Source organism: Rhinolophus ferrumequinum, chromosome 17 (genome assembly GCF_004115265.2).
Source record: "Rhinolophus ferrumequinum isolate MPI-CBG mRhiFer1 chromosome 17, mRhiFer1_v1.p, whole genome shotgun sequence".
In the NCBI taxonomy this organism is placed as follows: domain Eukaryota; kingdom Metazoa; phylum Chordata; class Mammalia; order Chiroptera; family Rhinolophidae; genus Rhinolophus; species Rhinolophus ferrumequinum.
In genome coordinates, this window is record NC_046300.1 from 14,641,285 (window position 1) to 14,663,982 (window position 22,698).

A 22,698-nucleotide genomic window follows, 5' to 3' on the forward strand; every position below is an offset into this window, starting at 1 on the left:
AACAGGACTGGAACATATGGAAAATAGCTGAGCTGGAGGTCACAAACCGGTGGCCTACAGGCTGGACATGGTCCGTGGACATGTTTTGTTTGGCCCATCCAATGTTCAAACAACGTTTTAATTAGCTGCCAAAGTCATGAGATTTCACATAAAATGTGGATTTCTGGCTTTTATCGAAAAATAGGAAGTCTGGCAGCACTGGCCCTCACTCCCACCTGACTACCATCAACTGCTGCCGAGAATTGGTTGCTCTCTGTGGATGAGGCTGGGATCCTCCATTTTCCCACAGTCTCTGTTGCTTCTCAGTGTCCCGTACCTGGCCTCTTCTCCCATTTATAATGCCGGCCTTGCCCCACCCCTGGGACTGTGAGCTGTGCGCCACTAGTTCTCACATTAGAACCTTAGTGAAGTTCTAGTACGTCAATATACAACTTCCAGAAGCCTCGAAAGTGAGGTGTTTGGGTTGGAGGTGCTCATGCTTCCAAGCTCTGGTCATTGCTAGCAGACGCTGGTGAGGCCTGCTCAGATGCTTTGCACCTTTCATGGTGCAACAACCCACTTCCAACTGCCAGTGTCTGTATCTCTGTACCTAAGGGCATTTCTCCAGAACTGTGTAGGTTGCTCTGATAATGTGTGTAGGTGCACATTATAGGACAGAAGTGCTGGGGAATGCACACCCTAGAAGGCTGCAACCATTGACTCTTTGGGAGGGGGTGTAAATCCCCCAGCGTCCTCACCACTGAGGTTTGTATTTTGCTCTTAAGCCCTTCAGGGTAAAGCCCCATCACACACTTTGGTAGCTGGTTTAACAGCACCCTCTTCATCAGGTGCCTCCACCTGCCTGTATCTCTTCTCCACCTCCCTCCGTGTTTTCTGCACCTCTAAAATAAACCAATTGCCCTCAGTTCTTTGCTTCAAGGCCAGCATCTGGGAGACCCAAAGCAAGATAGCATGCATGCTGTAGAGAAGAGCCTGGATCAGGGAGTTCCTGCTCTCCAAGATGGCCTTCTCTGTAACTCCATGACAAGCTGCTGCATCCCCTTTGCACCCAAAGGTCAGCTGGGAGCTCTCTTGTGCCTGGATTGAAACTTACACTGTCCATACCCATCCATCTCGTCCCTCCTCATTTGCTTCCCCCTGCCCTCTCACTCCTGCATCAGCCCAGCTCTCTCCTTCACCACCCAGACAAGATGACCTGTCTCACCCATCCAACCTAGCTCTGCACTGTTGGCACCAGCTGACACTAGCTCTTCAGAAGCCCATCCACATACCCTAAGCCTTTATCTAGGGATTTTGTCCAACCCAAGACTAGCAGTTACAATAACGACTTGCTTCACCTTGTCACATCTGTGCTTCAAAGCAACTTTTCAGCCCCTCTGTAGAGCAGCTGGCATCTTGTGCCTTTCACCCACTAGGCTGTGAACTCCCTGGGAGCAGGGACCAGATCTTACCCATCTTTGTGTCTCCTAACAGCTGGTACCATCCCTGGCACTTAGTTGGTACTTCATAACTGCCATCCAAACAAATCCATTCCTGTTCCACAGAGGCAAGAAGAGCCAAAGCTGTTTGTGTCAAGACATACCACAGCAAGAAATTAAAACTTGACTTTCTCTCGAGTCCAGGGCCACATGCCTGTACAATTCCAGGGGGCACCATTCACATTATATCCTGTGTAGTGTGCTCTGGGGGTGTCACTCACACAGAAACCAACGTGAACGTGACCTTGGAGCTGTGTGATGCAGTGGTACTCCAAATTGTGTTTTCTTTATTCTTCTTATTCTCCCTTTTTACTGTACGCCCCTCCCCCACCCCTAAGAGATCCCTTTCACTGCTCCACAGGAGACCATTATATGACCATTATATGCTGTGCTCCAGCCAGACAGCACACGCCAGCCAGCCAACCAACCAGCTGGGTAGCCACCAACAAATTAAGTCCTATTTTATAGAGTGTTTTCAAGTTAGCTTTATATGGGCAAGAGAAAAGTCAGCAGATGGTCGTCCATGTGCATACCACATTTTTATAAGCAGCCTTCCCTTAGAGGAAAGCACCAGCATAAATCTATGAAAGCAGCCGTGCGTTAGGCAGGATAGAAGAATCCATCTCAGGGGATGCTTTTGTACAGCCTCAGAAACTAATATGTCACTAATTGTGTGATGACAGAGAAGACTGGAGACCTTGGGGGCCAGGGGCCTGAGTTGCTTTGTGACTGTGGACAAGAGGGATGTCCACCCACCCACCCACGTCACCTGGGCAGCCATGTGAGGCCTCTGCATAGGTGACACCTGAGCTGAGATTTGAGGGCAGAGCTGTTCATTAAACAAAATGAGGGTGAGGGGATTCCAGGGTAAAAACAGCTTCAGTAATAAATTATGACTGGATTCAAGTATGTATGTGGGGGATGGTAGACAATGAGGCTGGGGGCGAGGGAAGGTGGGGAGGTCCAGGCTTAGAATGGCCTCTTGTAAACAGCTGAGGACTCTGAGTTCCATTCTGAAGAATGTGCAGCAGCAGGAGTGACAAGACTAAATTTCTTTTCAAATTTTTATGTTATAACTGACATTATAGGCTTTTTAAAAATCGATCTTTTAAATTATGTATTTACTGTGGCAATAATTATTTTGTTACATTTGCTTAGTATTTTAAATACTTATAAAAATTGTTTTTGCTTACGGCTGCTTCTTTGGCTTTGACATACTTTTTATTCAACAACATCTACATTCTTGAGGAATTTATCTGTAACTGTTTCTCAGGAACAGTTTCATGGTGATGAAAGCTTTCACGGTTATTGCAGTGGATGCTGCGAGAGCCTTGTTCACATTCCCAAGAGCCAACCAGAAGGTTGGTCACCTCCAACCAGTCCCCTTCCGGGCCAAAGGCTTCCCACATCCCTCTGAGTTGTTCCCTCATCCCAGGAAGCGTGGCCCATCGTCAGAGAAGGCTGGCAGTACCAGAGAGCTAAGACCCTTGGAGTGACTCTGCAGATGAGTGACAGGAGCTGGTCGATAAATCCTCCAGCAGCTTCCTCATCCCTCAGGGGAATGATTCTCAGGTGTGTTCCACAGAGTCACTCTCTCTGAGGATCTGCAGCAGGACAGAGCCTGAGTTCCCCACAGTGGTCACCTGGTCATCAGTACATACTTGCCTTCCTTGTGCAAACTCACCACTCCCACAGTTGCCTCCTGACATCACTCCCCAAATAAACTACCTACACCGACGTCATTGTGTCAGAGTCTGCTTTTGGGAGAAGTCAAACCACGAGAGTAAATAGATCCTGTGAATTCTCATATAACTGAGGATATCTTTAGTTTGCCTTCACAATGTATGATAAGAGGGCTGGGTATAGAATTCTTAATTGACAGTGGAACATATTCTAATTTTTGATTAGTGTTACAGAAAAGGAGTCTGCAGAAAATAGGTTTCTTTATTTTCTGTTAGGTATCAGTAGTGTCCGTTTCATATCCTTAAAATTAAATATTTGTGAAGCTAGATGTAGACCTTAAACTGTTCTCAATATTTTTGTCTGGTATTGGCAACACCCATTCAAGAAAATGAAGATACTTCTTTGTTCATGCCTTCTATCCCAACTATACTGGGACCATTTCTTTTTGCTGATACTCCAGTCTCCACCTTCCATACCCATAGTCTTCACTGTCATCCTTCCTCATTGCTATGTGTTTTTTTTCCCTCTGAATTCTCAGAGATGCCCACAAATACACCCTATACAACAATGAATCAATTTTCCATACTGCCAATTCTGCTCTTTCCTGATTATTTCCTGCCATTGCTTTCTTGGTTTCATTATATTTCCTTATCCCATCCACTACCTTTATTTTTGCTTCCCTCTCAGTCCATTCCATTTTCATCCCAATCTTTTGTTCCACTTTTGACCTTCTTCTATGCTCATTTTTTCTTGAACTTCATCAAGTACAAAAGTGAATGCTCTGTAAAATTTACTTTTGTTTTCTATTAATAATCTTTTTAAAAGGTATGCTTTCCCTCTGTACCTTGAATTCTACTTTTCTTAGTTTGTGTTCAAATCCTTTTATAAGGCCCATGTTGGTTCTGTTAGGTTTGTGCAGGGTGGGTGGGCTCTCTGGGTTCCCCATCAGTACCATGTACTTTTAGACACCTGCTCTGGGCTGAGTGATGCCACTTACTTCCCCAGTTACAGTCCTGGTTGTAGTCATGAGAGGGGAATTTTTGTTTCTTTTCTTTCTTCTGCCACACTGCGGGTCACCTTGCCTATCTGTTTTTCTAATTGGTCTTGCCTCCACAGCAGCTATGTGATGTCTCTGTGCCCTGCCACCTTTCTCACCACATCCCAAAGAGGCCCTAACACCTTGTCAACTTTCTGCCAAATTGAAATGTAAGGTTCCTCGTGCCAAAGGTTTTAAAGGTTGTTGGGATTCAATGGCAAAGAGATAAATGATGTGTTCTCATCTTTTCCATGTTCAGCTACAGTGGCTAATGACCTATCTGTGTCCTTCATGTTCATTGCCCTTGACTGACTAGTGCCTCCTCATGCAGAATGCTTGGGAGGCTACTCATTGCACCCTCATACACACACAGTGGTCAATGATGAAAGGGATGGAAATGATGCTCCCCATCACTTCCAGAGGGGACAATTCTGCTGAGTGATTTGTGCTCTAGAGCACCCCACTACCTCTTTCCACCCTGTAAATCAGACCAAGGGTAGCTTTTATGAAAGCGCAGCTTTACTCAGCCCTTTCCCTGCCCCGCCCTGCTTCCCTCACTCCTCTTCTCCTGGAGCATTCCTCCAGTAAAGCAGATGCCTGGGATCACATGCAGTAAGGAGGGGATGGGAAAATGTATGTAAAACCCCTCGTGTGTAGTAGGTGGTCAATAAATGCTACTTCCCATCCCCCAAATAGTTATAAGACTAAGGATAGAATCATTTGCTCACATGAATCTCTGTAAAAGACATTCATCACAATATTATTTAAAAGAGAATAAAACTGTAAATAATTAAATATGTAATAATAGGAATTTGTACATAGGTAATCCAGACAAATTCCTTCGATAGAATATTATACAGTCTCCAAGCTGAAAAAACAAACATGGTGAAGGGAAGTAAGATATAGGAAGTTATTTAGTTTATGAAATAATACTACCAAGTCCTATATACTGAGAGTGGGGCCAGCTCTGATCATTCTAGCGGACAATAGAGAGAACAAAACTTCATCATAAGGATGACTATGCCCACAAGCAAAAATAAGTCAAAGTGTTAAGGAAAAAAGCATAGCTATCCCTAATTCTGAGACCAGAGAGAAATTTCTCCCATGGGTCCTAAGTGAGAACAATCTGTGCAACGTAATGACCCGGTCACCAACCACATCCTTTCGGTTACCATAGAGATGAGTTTCAAAGGTCTGGTCCCTGAGTAAACCCATCTCTCCCACTCCCACTCCCCCCACCCCCAGGAAGATGGCATCACAGCACAGGATTCTGTGCATAGCCAGAGACATTGGAACCCTATCTATACTTGGTTCTCTCTTGACGGGGCTTAAACCCGGGACAATTTTTAGCATGTGGAAGGTGGACAAAAAGCATGCTCTTCCTGCAGTCCTTCTTGATTACTTCTGGGGCCTTCCCCAACAGTGGAGCTCCTGGAAACTATTTAGCAGCAGAAAGTTTGAGATGATCTCTTGGAAAGTTCTTGGAGCACTGCCATTCTAAATGGCTCTCTATGCTTTGGTTGCCCCTTAAGCTGGGCAAGGTTGGCACAATCCTGTCCACACTATTGAGCCTGGCAGAATATGGGCCTGAACAGAAATAAGGCTGCCCACCAGTTCAAAGTACACCCAATGCTCATCTGTGGGCAGGGAGATGGTTTTCTTCAGAAAGTGATTTTGGTTCCATTTTAACACAGACATCAAGGCACTGCAGTTCAAGGCTGTCAATACTATAAAAAGCTGCAAAAATTCCCATCAGAACAGTTGTCAACAGTTAGAGCAACTACGGGGTAGAGTGAGGTCTGTTTAAATCCACTCATTCCTCCTGTTGCCTGATGGGGAGGCCCGTTCTTTCTTCCCAAAGGTGGTTCACTGAGGTGGATTACACGCTAGGAGAGAATGTCAGCTCCTTTTTCCTTTCTGACTCAGGCTGCTTAAACTGTAACTCATTCAAACAAATTAATTCCCTCTAAAAACCTCACTCAATTCATGGAAATAATTCAATTTCCTCAATTCACTCAAATATGTCAGGAATAAATAAACATGCCACAGCCTAGGCTGACGTACATAACCCTCTAATGGAAAACATCAAGTGCATCATTAGCGATAACAAGCACGATAAGCAATGATCTGTCCTCATGTCTTATCTTGTTTTCCACAACTACTGACCTAAAACTGGAACTCTTTGGAACATGAGTGTGCTGGAGACAGTGACTATACCATCTTGGAGAAGGGGGCCAGACATAAAACTGTAGGGAGAAAGTTCCACAAGAGAGAAGGAGTGGGAGACCATGTAAGATATCAGTACTGCTCTGACATTCTGCAGGTGTTTACAGTGTCTTCTTTGGCTGTATCAACATACTTTCTAAGTCCAGGAGGGAAAAACAATTCTAACAGTTCCAAATCATACATAACAAAATAGTCTTTGCAGAATCACTGGGTATTCCCCACTATGATGACAGTCAGCAAATGCACCAGATGGAACCAAGGCTCTTTTTGGAGGGTTCCCTCCTTACCTTCTGCCACATATTGATGAAGAAGAGCTCCCGGGACACATTGAAGGACACGTTGGCGTCATAGGCATCATCCCCGAGATTGGAGATGGAGATATTTAGGGAGATATTCTTCACGGCCCCCAAAGCTAGATATGGGGTTTTCTCATCAATGCTGCAATAAAAAATAAATAGCAGTTAATGCCCTGAAACTTTCAGCTTTCACTAATATACCATGAGCCATCATGGGGTAGCTGAGGGTGGAGAGCAGAAACTCTCTAGGATCAGAACTACAAATTCCAGGAACCCCATGAACTAGCCATGTGTCCTTAGGCAACCAGTTAGCTCCCATAAGCCTCAGTTTCTTCACCTAAGCACAGGAAGGTTCTGTGTTGCCTATCTCACCAGGCCATGCTGTGGCTCACGTGAAATCTTATACATAAAACTTGGAAAATTATAAGACATTTAATAAACTAGACATGGACTCTGGTCAGACATTAATTCATTCAAATATTTTTGAGCACCTCTTACTGCCCAGCACTACCAGTCAATGTGATAAAGAAAGAGAAGTGAACAAAACAGAGTTCTTGCCTTCTTGTAACTTCAGGGAGAATAGAAAACACAGATATAAAGAAGCAAATACACAGGTCACACTGTGATTAGAGCTATGGAGACAACAAAGGGTAGGAAGGATACAGAGAGCCAGATTTAGATGGAGAGTGGGTTGCAATTTTAAATAGGGTGGTCAACTGCCTGGCGGCCATCTTCAGATTGAGCTGGAGCATTACCCGGCAGCCTCAAGGATGACACACCCAAAGGGCAAACTGGGCAGGCACCAGAGCTCTGCTAAAGCGAATCCTGCTCCATAAGGTCAGCCCTTGCCCAACAACTCCTCCACTGTAGTCACAGACAGTTCTCACAACCAATCAGCCCAAGGGTCAATCCCTCCCACTGATGTGCAAAGAGCAATCAAGGCTCATCTGCAATAGGAGGGCACACACAACCTACACAAGGGACACACCAGGAGTACATGGCTCACGTGACCAGGAAGACTGCTGCACTGAGATACCTATTACATAAGGACACTATAGCTGCCTTACCTAATACATAGAAACAAAAACAGGGAGGCAGCCAAAATGGGGAGACAAAGAAACATGTCCCAAGTGAAAGCTCCAGAAAAAGAACTAAACAAAATGGAGAGAAGTAATCTATCAGATACAGAGTTCAAAACACTGGTAATAAGGATGCTCAATGATCTCAGGGAGAACTTCAACAAAGAGATAGGAGACATAAAAATAGAGATAGAAAACATAAAAAAGTACCAGTCAGAAATAAAGAATACAATAACTGAAATGAAGAACACATTAGAGGAATCTACAGATTAGAAGAAACAGAGGATTGAACCAGTGATTTAGATTAGGTAACAGAAAACATCCAATCAGAACAGCAATAAGTAAATAAATAAATAAAATGGCAATAGCGTCATATCTATCAACACTTACTTTCAATATAAATGGATTAATGCTCCAATCAAAAGAATGGATAAGAAAACCAGACCCACATATACTGCCTACAAGAGACTCACTTCAGATCGAAACACAAACAACTGAAAGTAAAGAGATGGAAAAAGATATCCCATGAAAATAGAAACAACAAAAAAGCTGGGTTAGCTCTAGCTATACCAGACAAAATAGACTTTAAAACAAAGCCTATAAAAGAGACAAAAAAGGACCCAGTAATCCTACTTCTGGGTATTTATCTGAAGAAACCCAAAACTCTACTTTGAGGGGACATGTGTATCCATGTGTTGATTGCAGCACTGTTTACAATGCCAAAATGTGGAGGCGGCCTGGGTGTCTGTCGATGGGAAAATGGATAAAGAGTAGGTGGTATCCATATACAATGGAATATTGCTAAGTCACGGAAGGGAATGGGTTCCTGCCATCTGCAGCAGCATGGATGGACCTGGAGGGATTATGCTGAGTGGAGTGTGTCAGACAGAGAAAGACAGAGATTTTGAGCAATGAGATTTTGCTTACATGTGGAATCTAAAGAACAAAATAAACAAGCAAACGAAAAAGAAACAAACTCATAGATACAGAGAATATTTTGATGGTTGCCAGATGGGAGGGGGTTGTGGGACAAGGTGAAAAGGGGGAGGGGATTAAGAAGTACAAATTGATTGTTACAAAGTAGTCATGAGGATGTCGGGTATAGCATGAGGAATATAGTCAATAATATTGTAATAACTATGTATAGTGCCGGGGGGTACTAGACTAGTCAGGGGGATCACTTCATAAATTATATAAATGTCTAACAACTATGCTGTACACCTGAAATTAATATAAAATAATATTGAATCTCAACTGCAATTGAAAAATTAAAAAAGGTGAAGGGCAATAACAGGTTCAAATTCCCAGGTATAAAACCAACGAGTCATGGGGATGTAATGTACAGCATGGGGAATATAGTAGATTATATTGTGATAGCCTAGTCTGGTGTCAGATGGCTGCTGGACTTACAGTGATCACTTCTTCAGGTATATAAATGTTGAATAACTATGGCGTTACCTGAAACTAACATAATATTGTATGTAGGCTGTATTTTAATAAAAATCTTTTTGAAAAAAAGAATATTCAAGAAATAAACCATTAATTTTTTTTTTTTTTTTTTAAATAGGGTGGTCAGGGAAGCTTCACGGATAAGGAAGCAAGATAAAGAGATATCTGGAAACTAGCAAAGGAAAAGTCGTGCTTGGCATGTTCAAGGGCTGGTAAGGAGGTCAGTGTGGCTGAGAGGAGTGAGTGAGGGAGAGAGTGGGAAGAAATGGACTTAGAGAGGTAAAGGCAGTCAGGGCAAGCAGATCACGTAGGGCATTCCTGGGCCATCAGAAGGACCTTGGTTTGACTCTGAGGTGGTGCCCCTGCAGGGCTCTGAGCAGAGGAGTGGTGTGACCTGACTCATATTGAAAGGCTCACACTGGCTATGATGTGAACAGTCTGTGGAGTGTTCAGGCGAAGCAGGAAGCCTGGTTAGAGAGCTCCCGTAATAATCCAGGTTTGAGAAGATGACAGTCCAGGCCATGGTGGCAGAAATTGAAGTAGTGAGAAGTCATATTCTGGATATGTTTCGAAGGTTATGCCAACAGATTTTGTTCATGGATTGGAAGAGCGGTGTTAGGGAAAGAGGGGAGTCAAGAATGGCCAACCAGTTAACGGGAGATATAGTAAGCCTATGAGGGTTTGTGTAATGGACAGTTAGCATTTTTGGCCACTCAGCACCCAACACCTTCCTGTTTGGGGGAAATCTCAAGGTAAGTGGGAGGGCACATCAGAAGAAAGGGGGAATGCCTTCCCCCTACTCCTTGGTTGCTAAAGTGTGGGCACCTAAGTGCAGTCATGTGATCTAAGGGCGGTCAGGTGGCCTCAGTGTGGTGAGCAGATGCGCCTAACTGGGTCCATGAATTTTGAGCATTGCACAAAGACACTAGGACCCTCTGAGATCACCTGAGGTGGCCACAGAAGATCGAGAGGCCAGAGGTGGCATCCTGAGCTCAGCCTTGCCTTCCTTGTTTCCTGTGATGATGCTTCTCCAGCTTCCTGCCTGCACTCTGAACCAGCCCATATCCTTCCAATAAACTCCTTTCCTGCTTAAATTAACCAGTACATGTTTGTTGCCGTTTGTAACCACTGATATAGATAATAGAGCATGAAAGAGAAGAGAACTATCCAAAATCTCAGTAGGCTATATAATATTTTGAAATACAGATTTTTGGGAGAAGAATCATCATTACCCATCCAAGAAGAGAGGACCTCACTTTTCTGCACGCCTGGCACATCAACAAGAATAATATGTGCAACGAGAGATCTGATGGTCTTGTTTTTGGAAGCAAGAGCTCTAAGGATCCAAACAAGATGTGAAAAATTAACTCAGAGAAAAGTTTCAAATTCTTGAATGGCCTCCAATAAATTACTACCCTGACCTCAAGCTATTGTGGCAATTACTTATTATTGTTGGCCATTTTGATTTTAAACAATTGATGGGTTATTTCTGTCCTCTTGTTTGCTTTTGTAAGATTAAAGGAGTAATCCTCAGGCCTTGAGGAGTTATGAGAGAGAGCGCTAACCTCACTTTATCTTCAGAAAGAATTGCATAAGCACAAGTAGTCCAGTTGCTTCGTAGAGTATCCGTAGTTTCCAAATAGAATATTAAGCAGAGACAATACAGAAAAGCACAGGACCATGGGGCGGGGGGCTGCCTTCTTATTCCAGTTTTGTTGTTCATGATCAGCCTTCTTTTCTTGTGTGTAAATGGCAAGGGATCAGACCAGGGATGTTTAACCTTCTGCCAACCCCCAGAACTTAGGCCTCTGTCACTTAATCATGCAGCAAGGTCCTTCCTGGGGTTTTAAAGTCAAGTGATTCAAACATGGTTCCATGATTAAGGGAAGCCAAGCACCTTCTAGGGCAGACTATGAACTTGGACTTTTAAATAAAGAGACTTCAAAGCTGTTTTCACCCCTTCTCCACAGCTAAAAACCCATGTATAAAATAGAACATCTCTGCTTTCAAAGCTATTCTTAGAAATGAAACGGAATGTGATTTGCCTGGTCCTGGGTCCTTTCAAACATGTCGTCCTTCTGAAACCTTACAGCACCCTGAAAGCTGTAGTTCCATTTTTAGAGATGAGGAAATTGAGATGCAAGAGATAAGGTGGCTGGCCAAGTGGTGGTGCTGGCTTGGAGCTCAGTGCGTGCTATGCCTTCACAGCTCACCCGTCGCCATCACAGCTCATATTCTCCAGCCCCTTGCATGTCACACCCCATGATAGAGGTGCACTTTCTGACCTCCCTCCTGGGTGAAAAAAATCTCCCCAGTATGAGTTTCCCCAGCCCCATGTGTTCCACCAGTTCTTCACAGCACTTACCAAGGTGTGATGACGTATTTACTTGTGCAGCTATTGGCTTAAGTACTGGCTCTCCCCCACTAGGAACTAAGCACCAGGGGCCAGGACTGCTGTCTGAATTTGCTCATTGTTGAACCCCCAGTAACAGAGTTGTGCCTGGCACACAGTAGGTGTTCAACAAACCCTTGTTTGTTGAACGTGCACAACATCTCTACAACAGATCAACAGCTCAACCTTTGCATTTTACAGATAAAGAAGCTGAGCACCCCCCAAGGGGAACCCACTTTGATTGAGGTCACCCAGCCATGTAGGGGCTGAGCTAGAGCTAGTGCCAAACTTCCTTTGGCACAAAGGCCGTCTGAGCTACAGCTTTTATGTAAACTCCATCTCAGTCGGGAAGGGCTTTGGCAAGAAATGTCTTTTCATGACATCTGAAAAGAACAGGACTCCACGAAGACCAACCTCTCTGACAGGACTGCTGAAAGAGTAAAATGATCAGGCACAGGGTTTTTGTGCCAAACATTCCATGGGTGCTTACTTACTTAGTAAAGAACAGTCTTTCTAATTTCCAAGAAATTTTAGTTTCTGAAAAAATTTTCCATTAATTCTACTTTGCTTGTGTAATCTTTTAAGTGGGCCATATTACTTTGTATACCAACCACTCTGACGTACTTTTATGTGAAAAGCATTATTTATTAATAGATAACATAAGAAATAACCATACAGAGTCTATAAAGCTTATCTTACCATACATCGACAGCCTGCTGGAAACACTGCTCATTTGTTATCAAAAATAACAACTATAACTGTCCTGATACATCTTATAGCAGCTGTTTTCGAATACATTGGGTTTATTTTGAAGTTTAGCACTAATTCATTCAGTACTCCAAATGTCATCTGTTATTGGCACCATCTTGGTGGCTGTGTGGAACCTGAGGGTCACTGTGGAACTTTTTCTGTGACCCTATTCATCACTTTACATTAAATGTGTGTACTCTTCGAAGTTCCTTATTGGAAAATGCAGTACATTCCCATATCAATCACATACTGAACCACTGAGGCCACTAAAGGAAATTCTTCCGCTTCCACCGTCATGGAGACAATTTTATGAAGACAATTTTTTGGGAAGATGCTAAGAAACTAAAATAGTTTAATGGTGTTTAATAATTAATTTTCCATTGGGTCATTTTAGATCTTCCTTAAGTCTTAAAGATATAAAACATGATCTTATTTAAATAATTTGTGGTTATAATCTACCTCCCATAAAACGTAACACTTGTAGTTTCTTTTGCTGCTAGCTTAAATCTAGCCTGAGCAAAGGATGCGAGTATAGGAGTTTATCAAGTGCATTCTAGTCAACTGTATGAGTTTTAAAAACTTCTTGTTATATCATTATAAATATTGATATACTTGCCAACCACAACTATACTGAATATTGACAACTAGAACAATAGTATAGGCAGCCAAATCCATTCATCTTTCCTTCCTGCTTTCCTCCTTCCATCCTACCATCCTCCCCCCACCTCCCTCATCTAGTCATTTATCCATCCATCCATCCATCCATTACTTTAGAAAACTACCTTGTTGGCTTAGACACCAGGGATGCAGGTCCTAGACCTCAAGGAATTCAGTCTTATGGAGGAGACAAACATGTAAGACATGATGTCAGCATGTACTAAGTGCTGACCCAGAGGGATGAGGAAACTTCCTTAAGAGAGCCTTTATGCAATGAGTACAAAGAAGGGATTCTGCAGGGGCAGTGTGGGGGGGTAGGAATACAGGGAGGTATTAGGTAAGGTATTGCTAAGGAGGTGAACCATGAGTCCTATAATTAATGGGATGATAGCCCCGTCAACAAAAATATTGCTAAGACTGTGTACACACACACACACACACACAAGTTTGCGTGCATGCACGCATGCAATTCCTAGTTTTTCCATTCCTGGAAATCATATTAAAAAGGACATTGTGAAGCAGATCGCATTCTCCCATAAAGAAATGTCAAAATTGGGGGCAGCATTCCTGAGTAAGGATTCAGCATCCAACCAATCACAGACATCCTCACAACTTGTCATAAAAGAAATGACATAAATTACAGCCACTGCAATTTAAAACCATAAACAATGCTTCCTATTCTTAAAAATGGGCAGACATCATAAAATCAGGAATGGAATTTGACAGCTGGGTGGGGGCCCATCTAAGTCATCACTTTGCTGTGGCTGCTCAGCAGATAGTGGCAAATCCAGGCAGCCCTCCTAACTCCTGGCCCACTGTTCCTCCCTCAGTTCCCATTGCCCCTAAAGTCTAGAAAAATACAACAACAACAAAAAAGTACAAAATTCACATAAGACTTATTTGGCTATAATAAGAGAAATGAAATTGGGCTTGCCTTCTTAGCATTTAGTATATTTAGCCTATCGGGAGGTGTCATCACCTCTTTACAAAAGCTATCTGAGGTGCTTATTTTTCCCTCTTGACAATTTTCCTTGAAATTGGTGGAGGCATTCAGGATGGTTCCAGATGCCTTCAGCAGCTCTGTTGGGCAATCTCCACGGCGCTTTGTTGACAACAATCAGTTTTTCAACTATTAGCGCTTAAGTTTACAAACATGAAGAAAACCATAAAAAGCACAGTTGCTATTCTGTTGTCTTCCTATGAGGGATATGAACACAAAGTACCAAATAAACTGATTATGATGTGAAGGAAATATACCACGAAGCTAAGACAAGTCCTGCTGAAGGAACACATGTAAGAGAAATTCGGGGGAAGAAATCACCGTGGACTCAAATTATCCTAAGGAGTTCCCTGAGAAAGCTGGGAATTGAGTCACATCTTAAAAAATGAGGAGCATATGAGTGGGTAGAGAAACAGGAAGTACATTCCAGGCAGAGAGAAAAATAAACAACAGCTAAACGGATGGAGGTGACAAGAAACAATGTGGAAAAGATCAGGAAAAGGACATCCTTGGCAGTAAGATGAGCGGCAGGCAAGTAGAATACGTAGGATGCATCCAGATTCCCATGGACCTTCAATGTCAGAGTTTGGGTTGAGCCTCTAGGCCAGTGAATGCTTAACCACGTTATCTTGACTGACTGATGTCAGGTGTGTTGCAAGTAATTTGTTAATAAGTAATAAGGCACTGGAGTAAAGGTATTACAAAATGTAGTAGGCTACAGGTGATTCTAGCCTTGTCCCCTGGGGTCTTATCACTGTAGCCTGTACATCTACCAGCATCCCCATCTTTTGCTGGAGGACTCTTCTTTGCAGGCCAGCAGAATGCCAAAGAATTTAGCCCCTGACAGCCCTCAACCAGGGACTTATGGTAACTTATATATAATGACCTTGGCTTCCTCGCCTATTGAGTGAGACAACTCTGAACTGCACGTTCTAGTTCTAGGCCTGTGCTGTTCAATATGGTGGCCGCCAATCACAGGTGGCTTCTGAGCGCTTGAAATGTGACAGGTCTGCATTAAGTGTAAAATACACATCAGATTTCTAAGACTTAGCACAATAAAACAGGATGTAAAAAATCTCAGTCATTGTTTTCATAGTAATTACATGTTTAAATGGTGCATTTTGCTATATTAAATAAAATTTGTTTTACCAGTTTCACTTTAATTTTTCAATGTGGCTACCAGGAAATTTTAAATTGCATATGTGGCTTACACTAAATTTCTATTGGTAAGGATTGTTCTAGACTCTCAGTAAAGTCTATGTATTTTATTTTTAACAATATAATATGGTTGATTTGTGATTAATCTTAAATGGTATATATTTGCTCATGTTACTTGCAAAGTAGAGGTCTAGGAAAAATAAATTTGGGTAAAAATAAAATCAAGTACCAAAAAAATAAAATTGATAATGTTTAGTTCCTAAAACTCACTGGCTTATAAAAATGCTGTAATGAATATTGTGAAATATTAAAAAAAAAAAAAAGTCATGCCACATGTGTGCGTTTCTTCACAAAGTAATTTTCAGTTTCACGAGAATCTGATGCTTAAAGTTGTACGCTGTGCAGGTGAACCTCGTTCGTTATATGTGATGTGGTGAGCAAGAAGGAACGTCTTAGCCTGGGACTCTAAGAAGCTGACCCACAGCTAGGTTTGAGAGCAAGTTGTTTTTTTTTGGGAAGTGGCCCCACAAAACGTCAGTAGGGGAAGAGTGGAGTGAGACACAGAAGGAAAGGCAACCGATAAAGGATCTGATATCAAGTCAGTGACCCCTGTGGGCACCTAGAGCTTCATCTTGCTGGGGAATTCTGGGAAACTCTCAGGGTTATCCCATCTGCGGGGGTGAGGAAAGTATGTGCTGACTCCAGTCATTGGTTGAGGGCTGCTGTGCGAGAGGCAGGGCATCTGTTCCCAGCGCCTCTGGCCTGGTGGGCAGAGCAGGCAGAAATGCAGTGACTGGAGCTGGCCCACACAAAGGTAAAATGGACGTGACCAGTGCTGACAGTGCCTGTTGCAGCGTCCTAGGAATGGGAAATGCAGCTTTATGAATGAAAGAAGGAGCCAGCCAGAGAGGCCTGCCGCTGGCAGCTCAGAACAGTTAGTCCTGTTATCTCTGAATGTCTGGAAGGGGCCCAAGGCTCTGGAGACACCCCATCCCACCACCCCTTGGGATCTACATCCCGTTCACTTTCCTTCTTCAGGAACTGTCACAAAGATCCTACTCAGGTGCCACAGTCTCCATTTCTACTGATGGTTTCAGCCCACTCAGGCCTCACAGTCCTGCCAAATGTCAACGTGGGTGACCAAACACACCCCTCACCCAGGGCTCATCGCCAGGGGTTACACTAGGAGCACTGTACTGGTTGTTTATGCTGGCAACTGCTCTTAAAGACAGGTACGCCCAGGCTGTGAAGGTTATTCAATATTTTCAATATCGTCCCTGCCCTAAACCAGTGCACCTTCAGACACACAGGATAGTACCCTTGCTGAATACGAGGGGTACATATTTCTGAGCTGCCCCAGTGCAATCCACTTTAGAGAGAAGGACTAGGGTCCAATTCGAGAAGAGAGAGATGGCAGCAAAGATAGATAATTTCTGAGCGCATCTCTGCAGAGCATGCATCTATCAGGGACTTCCCTCCACTTCCCAACCTAGGAAGGCAGCTGCTGCGACCTCCAAGGCACAATAGTGTTCTCACCGTTTTTCCCCCGAATGTTGTTATGGTGTTTACTCCTCAACCTCTGTTCACTTCTATCAGCTGACAGCTCTTACAATCAAGCCTGCTGCTGTCTCAGAGGGCTGCTCCAAAGCCCCCTGGCATCGTTACAAAAGCATTTGCAAAGAGCCAGACTGGAGACCTCTCCATGACACAGCTAACTCCTCTTTAGAGAAGATTAGTGATCTAGACCAAAGAATATAAAAACGATTCTCGAAACCCCAATGTTTCTGTGTCTCCAAAGAATAAAGCTGCCAATATCAGCCTTTTGAGGTAAGATGTCAAGGTGCCTGCCCTCACCAAATTCTGTACACACCGAGTATTTGGCACCATGTTTTCAGATTCCTATTCCCTTTCTCTCAGCGTATGTTAAGCTGGAGAAGCTATCCTTCCCCCAAAACCCAGTCATTCTCATGTGACGGAACTCTGGACATGGAAACTTTGAAGTACATCAAGAGACGCCAAAGGAGTCAGTTTTCATGGAACGTTCCAGTATAAGCTCCGAAATTCTCTTTCCTACAGGGATAGGAAACTGTTTTGTCTTGCTGATTCATTTTAGTTAGTGACTATCTATTACTTTGGATTCCTGGAGTTCTCACAGACAGATCAAATTATTTAGACTCCAAATACCAGTTTTCACTGCTATAAACAAAAATCACAAAGGTTCCCTGATTTGTAAGATTCTAGCTATTGTGGCAAATATTTAGGGATTTATTTTACTAACCAAAACACCAAAAAAGGTTTCACTTCTATTTTCTTTTAATAGAAACTTTTCTTTTTGGTAAAAAAATATCACCAAAAAATACTCAAAAAGGATATTGTACCAAAAGGTGCAATTCTAAATAGATATTGAGATCAAATCTGATTTTATATTTTAAGGTACTCTAGAATGACAGGAGTTGTTACTTCTGTCCAACTTTTAGTCTTGTCCTGTGGTTATCCTTATGGCCACATGTAAACCCAGGCTTCAGGCAACCTCAGCCCTGAGCCACTGCTCTAAACCACCTGAGGTCCCTCCTGCTGACTTGCTCAGCATCGTCCAATCTCACACCCTACAATATATTTCACTTTGTTCAATACTCAGTGCCACATCTGGGACCAGCCTACTTCTCAGGGGTCCCACCCTACGTCTGCCTCCTTTCAGCTCCTCTGCCCTTGGACACATACCCCTGTCGTCTGGCCAGGCTTCAGCGGTACCCCTGGATTGATGTGCTCACATGACTTGTCCCAGATCCCCCAACAGTACCTATCTGGACGTCGTCTACTTTTAAATACACTTACAAAAATCTAAACAACAGTCTACATTAATTAATTTCTGCTTTTGTTTTAAATGCACAACATTAAGTGGCTTTAATATGCAGATTGTTTATATCCTCAAAAACTGCATAAACCAATGATACTTTCATTGAACTATATGTATGGATGGATGTAGGTTTTAACTTCTTCCAACAGTGGGTTATTAAGCCATATAGTTTGAGATGTGCTTCGCATCTCGCTGTACTTTATAAATCTCTTCTAATCACACAAAAAGAGACCCACATGGTTATTAACTCCAGAGAGAGAGGATGAGGCACCTCTGCAAGGCATGTTGATTAAAGTTTACAGGGGGTCGGGAAAGTGATGCCTGGGACTGAGTTCATGGTTGGGAACCACTTAGATGGAGCCAGAAATACCTCTACCTCCTTCATATGTACCCACCTGGGCTGGCTGTATGCTCATAAAGAGAAAAGCATTGAATACGGTGATCTGTGCCAAAATAGTGGTTTCCCTAGCAACATTCAGATAATTAACGTAAATATGTGTTGCTTTAAAAAAGTACCATGCCCATGTCCTCACTGGCTTCACTAGCATTCACGTGGCCCTAGGTCTGGCTCGTTGAATAGCTCATTCAGTGATACCATAGAGTCAGCATTTGCCTCAAAGGCCATCCTCTCTCTAATGAGGCAAACATGAGAAGCCAGAGGACCCTCCCTAAACCTCCAAGCACTTAGGCTGCCTCCTCCTGCTCCATCTGTTTAACTGTGAAAAGAACGGCTGGTTCCCAGCCTAGCAGAGGAATTCAAATCCTCATCGGCCTTTACTTTAGGGGTAGTTTCCGGAATCACTAAATCGTAGGACATCTGGAACAAATCAGCGAGGTTCACTCACTGTAACAGCTGGACTGAAGACAAAGAATACTTTGGGGGGCAGAGGAATTCCCAAGATCTGTGGGCTGCTCAGAGGTCTGACATCATCAGACAGGGATGGTGTGCAGTGATGTATGACTTGACCCAGCAATGGCACGGTGCCACCCTATGTCACACATAAGCTGCCCGTTAAACCCGGCCACTACACACTCAAAAAATGCAAGAAGCTGATCTGCGCTTCACTGCCATGGCTATCATGTCCCCCTGCTTCTAGCTCAAGGACCAAATGGGGGACGCACATGGTGACAGGCTCTCAATCATATTATAATTACAAGCTTCCCTGGGTTTGGAACCGTTTTTCTGCTGTGAGATGAGGAGCCACAGGGACAAAAGGAAAGTAGCTCTTCCACCTGGATCTCTGGAGGTAGCAACGAGAATGCACACACCACACGCAGCCCTTCAAATCACCATGAATGTGCCCATTTGTCCACACAGCAGCTGTTACCTTCACCGCCGTGCCCAGTTTCTCTGCTTTGGGCTGGAGGCAGCAGTTTTCTTGAGCTCATCAAAGCTCTGATGGACAGTTACCTGTGTCTTTAATAAATAATAACCCAAGAACAAGGAAAGGATGTTTACTTCAACATCAGTGTGCTGTAGGCACTGAGAACCAGAGTCAGGGACATATGATAACAGCCGTATAATGAAGTCCCAGTTCTGGATGTTATAATAAAAATCTTTTATCTACTCCAGTAATCAGAGCAACACATTTGTCTTTCCAATATGTATCTTTTCCCCTCATCAAGGATAACTTCTAGAACAGGTTTTTTTAACCTCTTTTTGTACCACCAGATACTCTTGGCAGTCTAGTAAAGTGAATGGACCCCTTCTCAAAATAATGTTTTTAAATGCATAAAATGGAAAACAAAATTACAAAGAAGCCAATTACATAAAATATAACGACAAGTATGAGTATATTTTAAAATGTGTCGGTTAATAATGTGTGTTCTTTTTAATAACATTAAATAATAAAGTTTGGCAGTGGGTCTAGTAACTTTGAGGTAGGGGTGAATGTAAATGATATTTTGAAATATCTGCAACATTCTAACTCGATATGAAAATGTCAGTGATTTCTATTTGTGACAGTCACAGGTCCCGCTAATATTGCTGTGCTTTGTTGTCTACGTTCATAATTGAATAAAATGCTAAATTTCAGTTTGAAGTCAGTGAAAATAAAGATGCGATTGTTTTCCTATCCAAGTTCACAGACCCATGAATTCTACGCACAGATCCCTAAGGGGATACAGCCCCAGGTTAGAAACCTCCGTCCTATGGTAAGGTGAGAGGGAAGGACGGATGTAATATGGGAAGGAGAGGCCGAGTGGGGGCAGGGAAGAGGGATGATGGCATGCTCACCTGGGATACTGGGGGAAAAGTAAGAATGCCATTTCTGAAAGGTGTATAAGAAGATATTTGTAACTGCTGCTTGATTTCATTCACTGCAATTCTACTGTCCCAAGACTAACAATAAGCCATCTTTAAAACTGGGGAGGTTGGGGCAACTGGTTAGTTGGGGCGGTTGGTTAGAGCACCAGGGTTGCCAGTTCGATCCCTGCATGGGCCAGTGTGAGCTGGGCCCTCCACAACTAGATTGAAAACTACTTGACTTGGAGCTGATGGGTCCTAGAAAAACACACTCAAAGTCAAAAAAGAAAACAAACAAAAAAACTGGGGAGGTTGATCAGGGAGGTGCAAAAACAAGAATCTTCTTTTTCTTGGCTTAGGAGTTTAAATTGTTTGTGTGTTTTTCCACACCAGAAAGAGAGAGAGAGAGAGAAATTTAAAAATTCGTCTTTCATTTTTTTTTCTTAATGAACATAGCTGTTGACTGAAACCATGGCATTTACCTTTTTTTCAAGTCTCATTATCACAGAAAACATTCTCACAGGAGCTCAGCGCTCCTGCGCAGGAAAGCCCATTACTCTACCTGAATCTCTACCGTGTGTTCCCCGAGGCCCCAAGGTCCGTAACTGCTGTCAGTTCCCTACCATGAGGCCATTTTGCGATGAAAGCCATCTTTCACAAGAGTGTCCCTCTCCTTTTATCCTTTGTGTCTGGATAGTTCTCTTTAATAACAAAGTCCCAGGGAAGAAGCAACCAGAAGCAATCCTACAAGACGCAAAGTCCCACTCAACACCTGAAGGGACCTCCAAAGCCCTGTTTTTTCAAAAGTCAAAAACCCCTCCAATTCCAAGAGGGCAGATAAAAAGCCCACCAGCAACTGTTTCTCTCCACTCATATCTGATAAATACATTGGATTTAGTTTCCTTTTGAAACTCAGAGTCCTCAAGAGGAACGAGACTGTCCGGCCAGGAGATCTAAAGAACGAATGAATAAACACAATGTGAGGTAAGTTCTACAGAGCTTCAGGTCGGTCCCAGGAAGCAGTCTGTGACAGGATTTGGGAGCTTCATCAAGAGATGCCTGGAGGAGCAGGGAGCAAGGGAGGCAGGACAGGACTTAGGAGGAGCTGTGCAAGGCTGTGCGCTGGGGTCGAGTCTGGCCGTGGCCTGATTCACACCAGGGCTCTGCAGGGAATCCCCTGCACTTGAGGTAAGGGGCTGGCGTTTTGTACCCCAAATCAGTCAGTCATTGTCTGAGGGCTGCCCCAGGGTGGGTGTCATCTCCAAGGCAAGTGTTGGGAGCCCTTAGCAGCCAACATGTAAGGCAGCTGGGAACATGGCACCTGCACAGTAAAAGGGATTAGGGTGTGACCCCAATAGCATCCACTCAGCCTCATCATTTTTGGGTCAAGATCACCCAGAATGGAGTCAGGAAAGAAGGCCCCTAAAATCTAGAAGTCCTTTCACAGTACCTTCCCTCTCACTGTAATAGCAAGGAACTGGTTCATGGGCAGTTCATGTTCTACCCAAGTCTGTCTGTCACCTTTGGCTCTGTAGGGAGGGGCCAGTGACCACTGGGGACAAAGCAAAAGGATCACCCTTCCTCAGCTACAGTTGTCTTTGGTTTTTCATCTGTGGAGAGCAGCAGGGCCGCTTTCCAATTCGCCTGAGGTTATATCAGGTGGCTCAGGACAAACTTGGGAGAGATGCTAATGAGACAGTGTGTGCAAGACAACAGGAAAAACCTGTGTGGGACAAGATTTACTTCTGAAAACCAAACAACTGTGCATCTTCGGAATTTGGCTCTTGTTACAGTAACTAAGTCTGCTACCGAGTGGGTGAGTCCAGTGTTAGTGGCGAGAGACCAACAGCATAGTCACACAGAATAAGCTGCAAAAATCTGAGCAAAGAAACAGCACGTGGCTCCCCATCTGCTCTCGATTTGAGAGAAGTGAGGGGTGTAGTTGCTACATTTGCTTGATAGGTCCTTTTCTTAGACTGAATGTCCAGTGAGAAGGAAAATAATAGCCATATCATTTTGACCCTGCTGGAGAGATGCTTACACATAAAACCTCCAATGTTTCACTATATTTGGAAGCCAAGGAAAATACTACCAAATAAAATTTTATTAGGTACACCCATGAGGTAGACCCAGACTTCCCAGGTCGCTTGGGAGGGAGGCCAGCTAATGAGCATGTTCCCAGCCCCTTTCTATGGTTGCCATGGTTACTCCTTAGTCTGCCTTCCATGCTCCTGTGAGGATTCCCCATCCTCTCACTCTCCAGATGGAAAACCCCCATCAGTGTCTGGTCCTCAGGAGGAGGGCTACCCCTAAAGTCCAACATTTGTTGGGATAGATTTCTTCTGCTCATGTGTGGTGGGGCCCTAAAAATGAAGTGACCTCCCCTCCACGC

The 22,698-nt window shown here is 43.5% G+C and overlaps 1 protein-coding gene across 1 annotated transcript in view; it reads right to left on the reverse strand.

Annotated features, from left to right (window-relative positions):
* The window catches only part of ITGA9 (integrin subunit alpha 9), a 296,740-nt gene that overhangs the window by 97,879 nt on the left and 176,163 nt on the right, over positions 1-22,698 (reverse strand). The window contains exon 18 of the mRNA XM_033132690.1: positions 6,711-6,861. Coding sequence (XP_032988581.1) covers positions 6,711-6,861 — 151 coding nt within the window. The remainder of the gene's footprint in view (positions 1-6,710; positions 6,862-22,698) is intronic.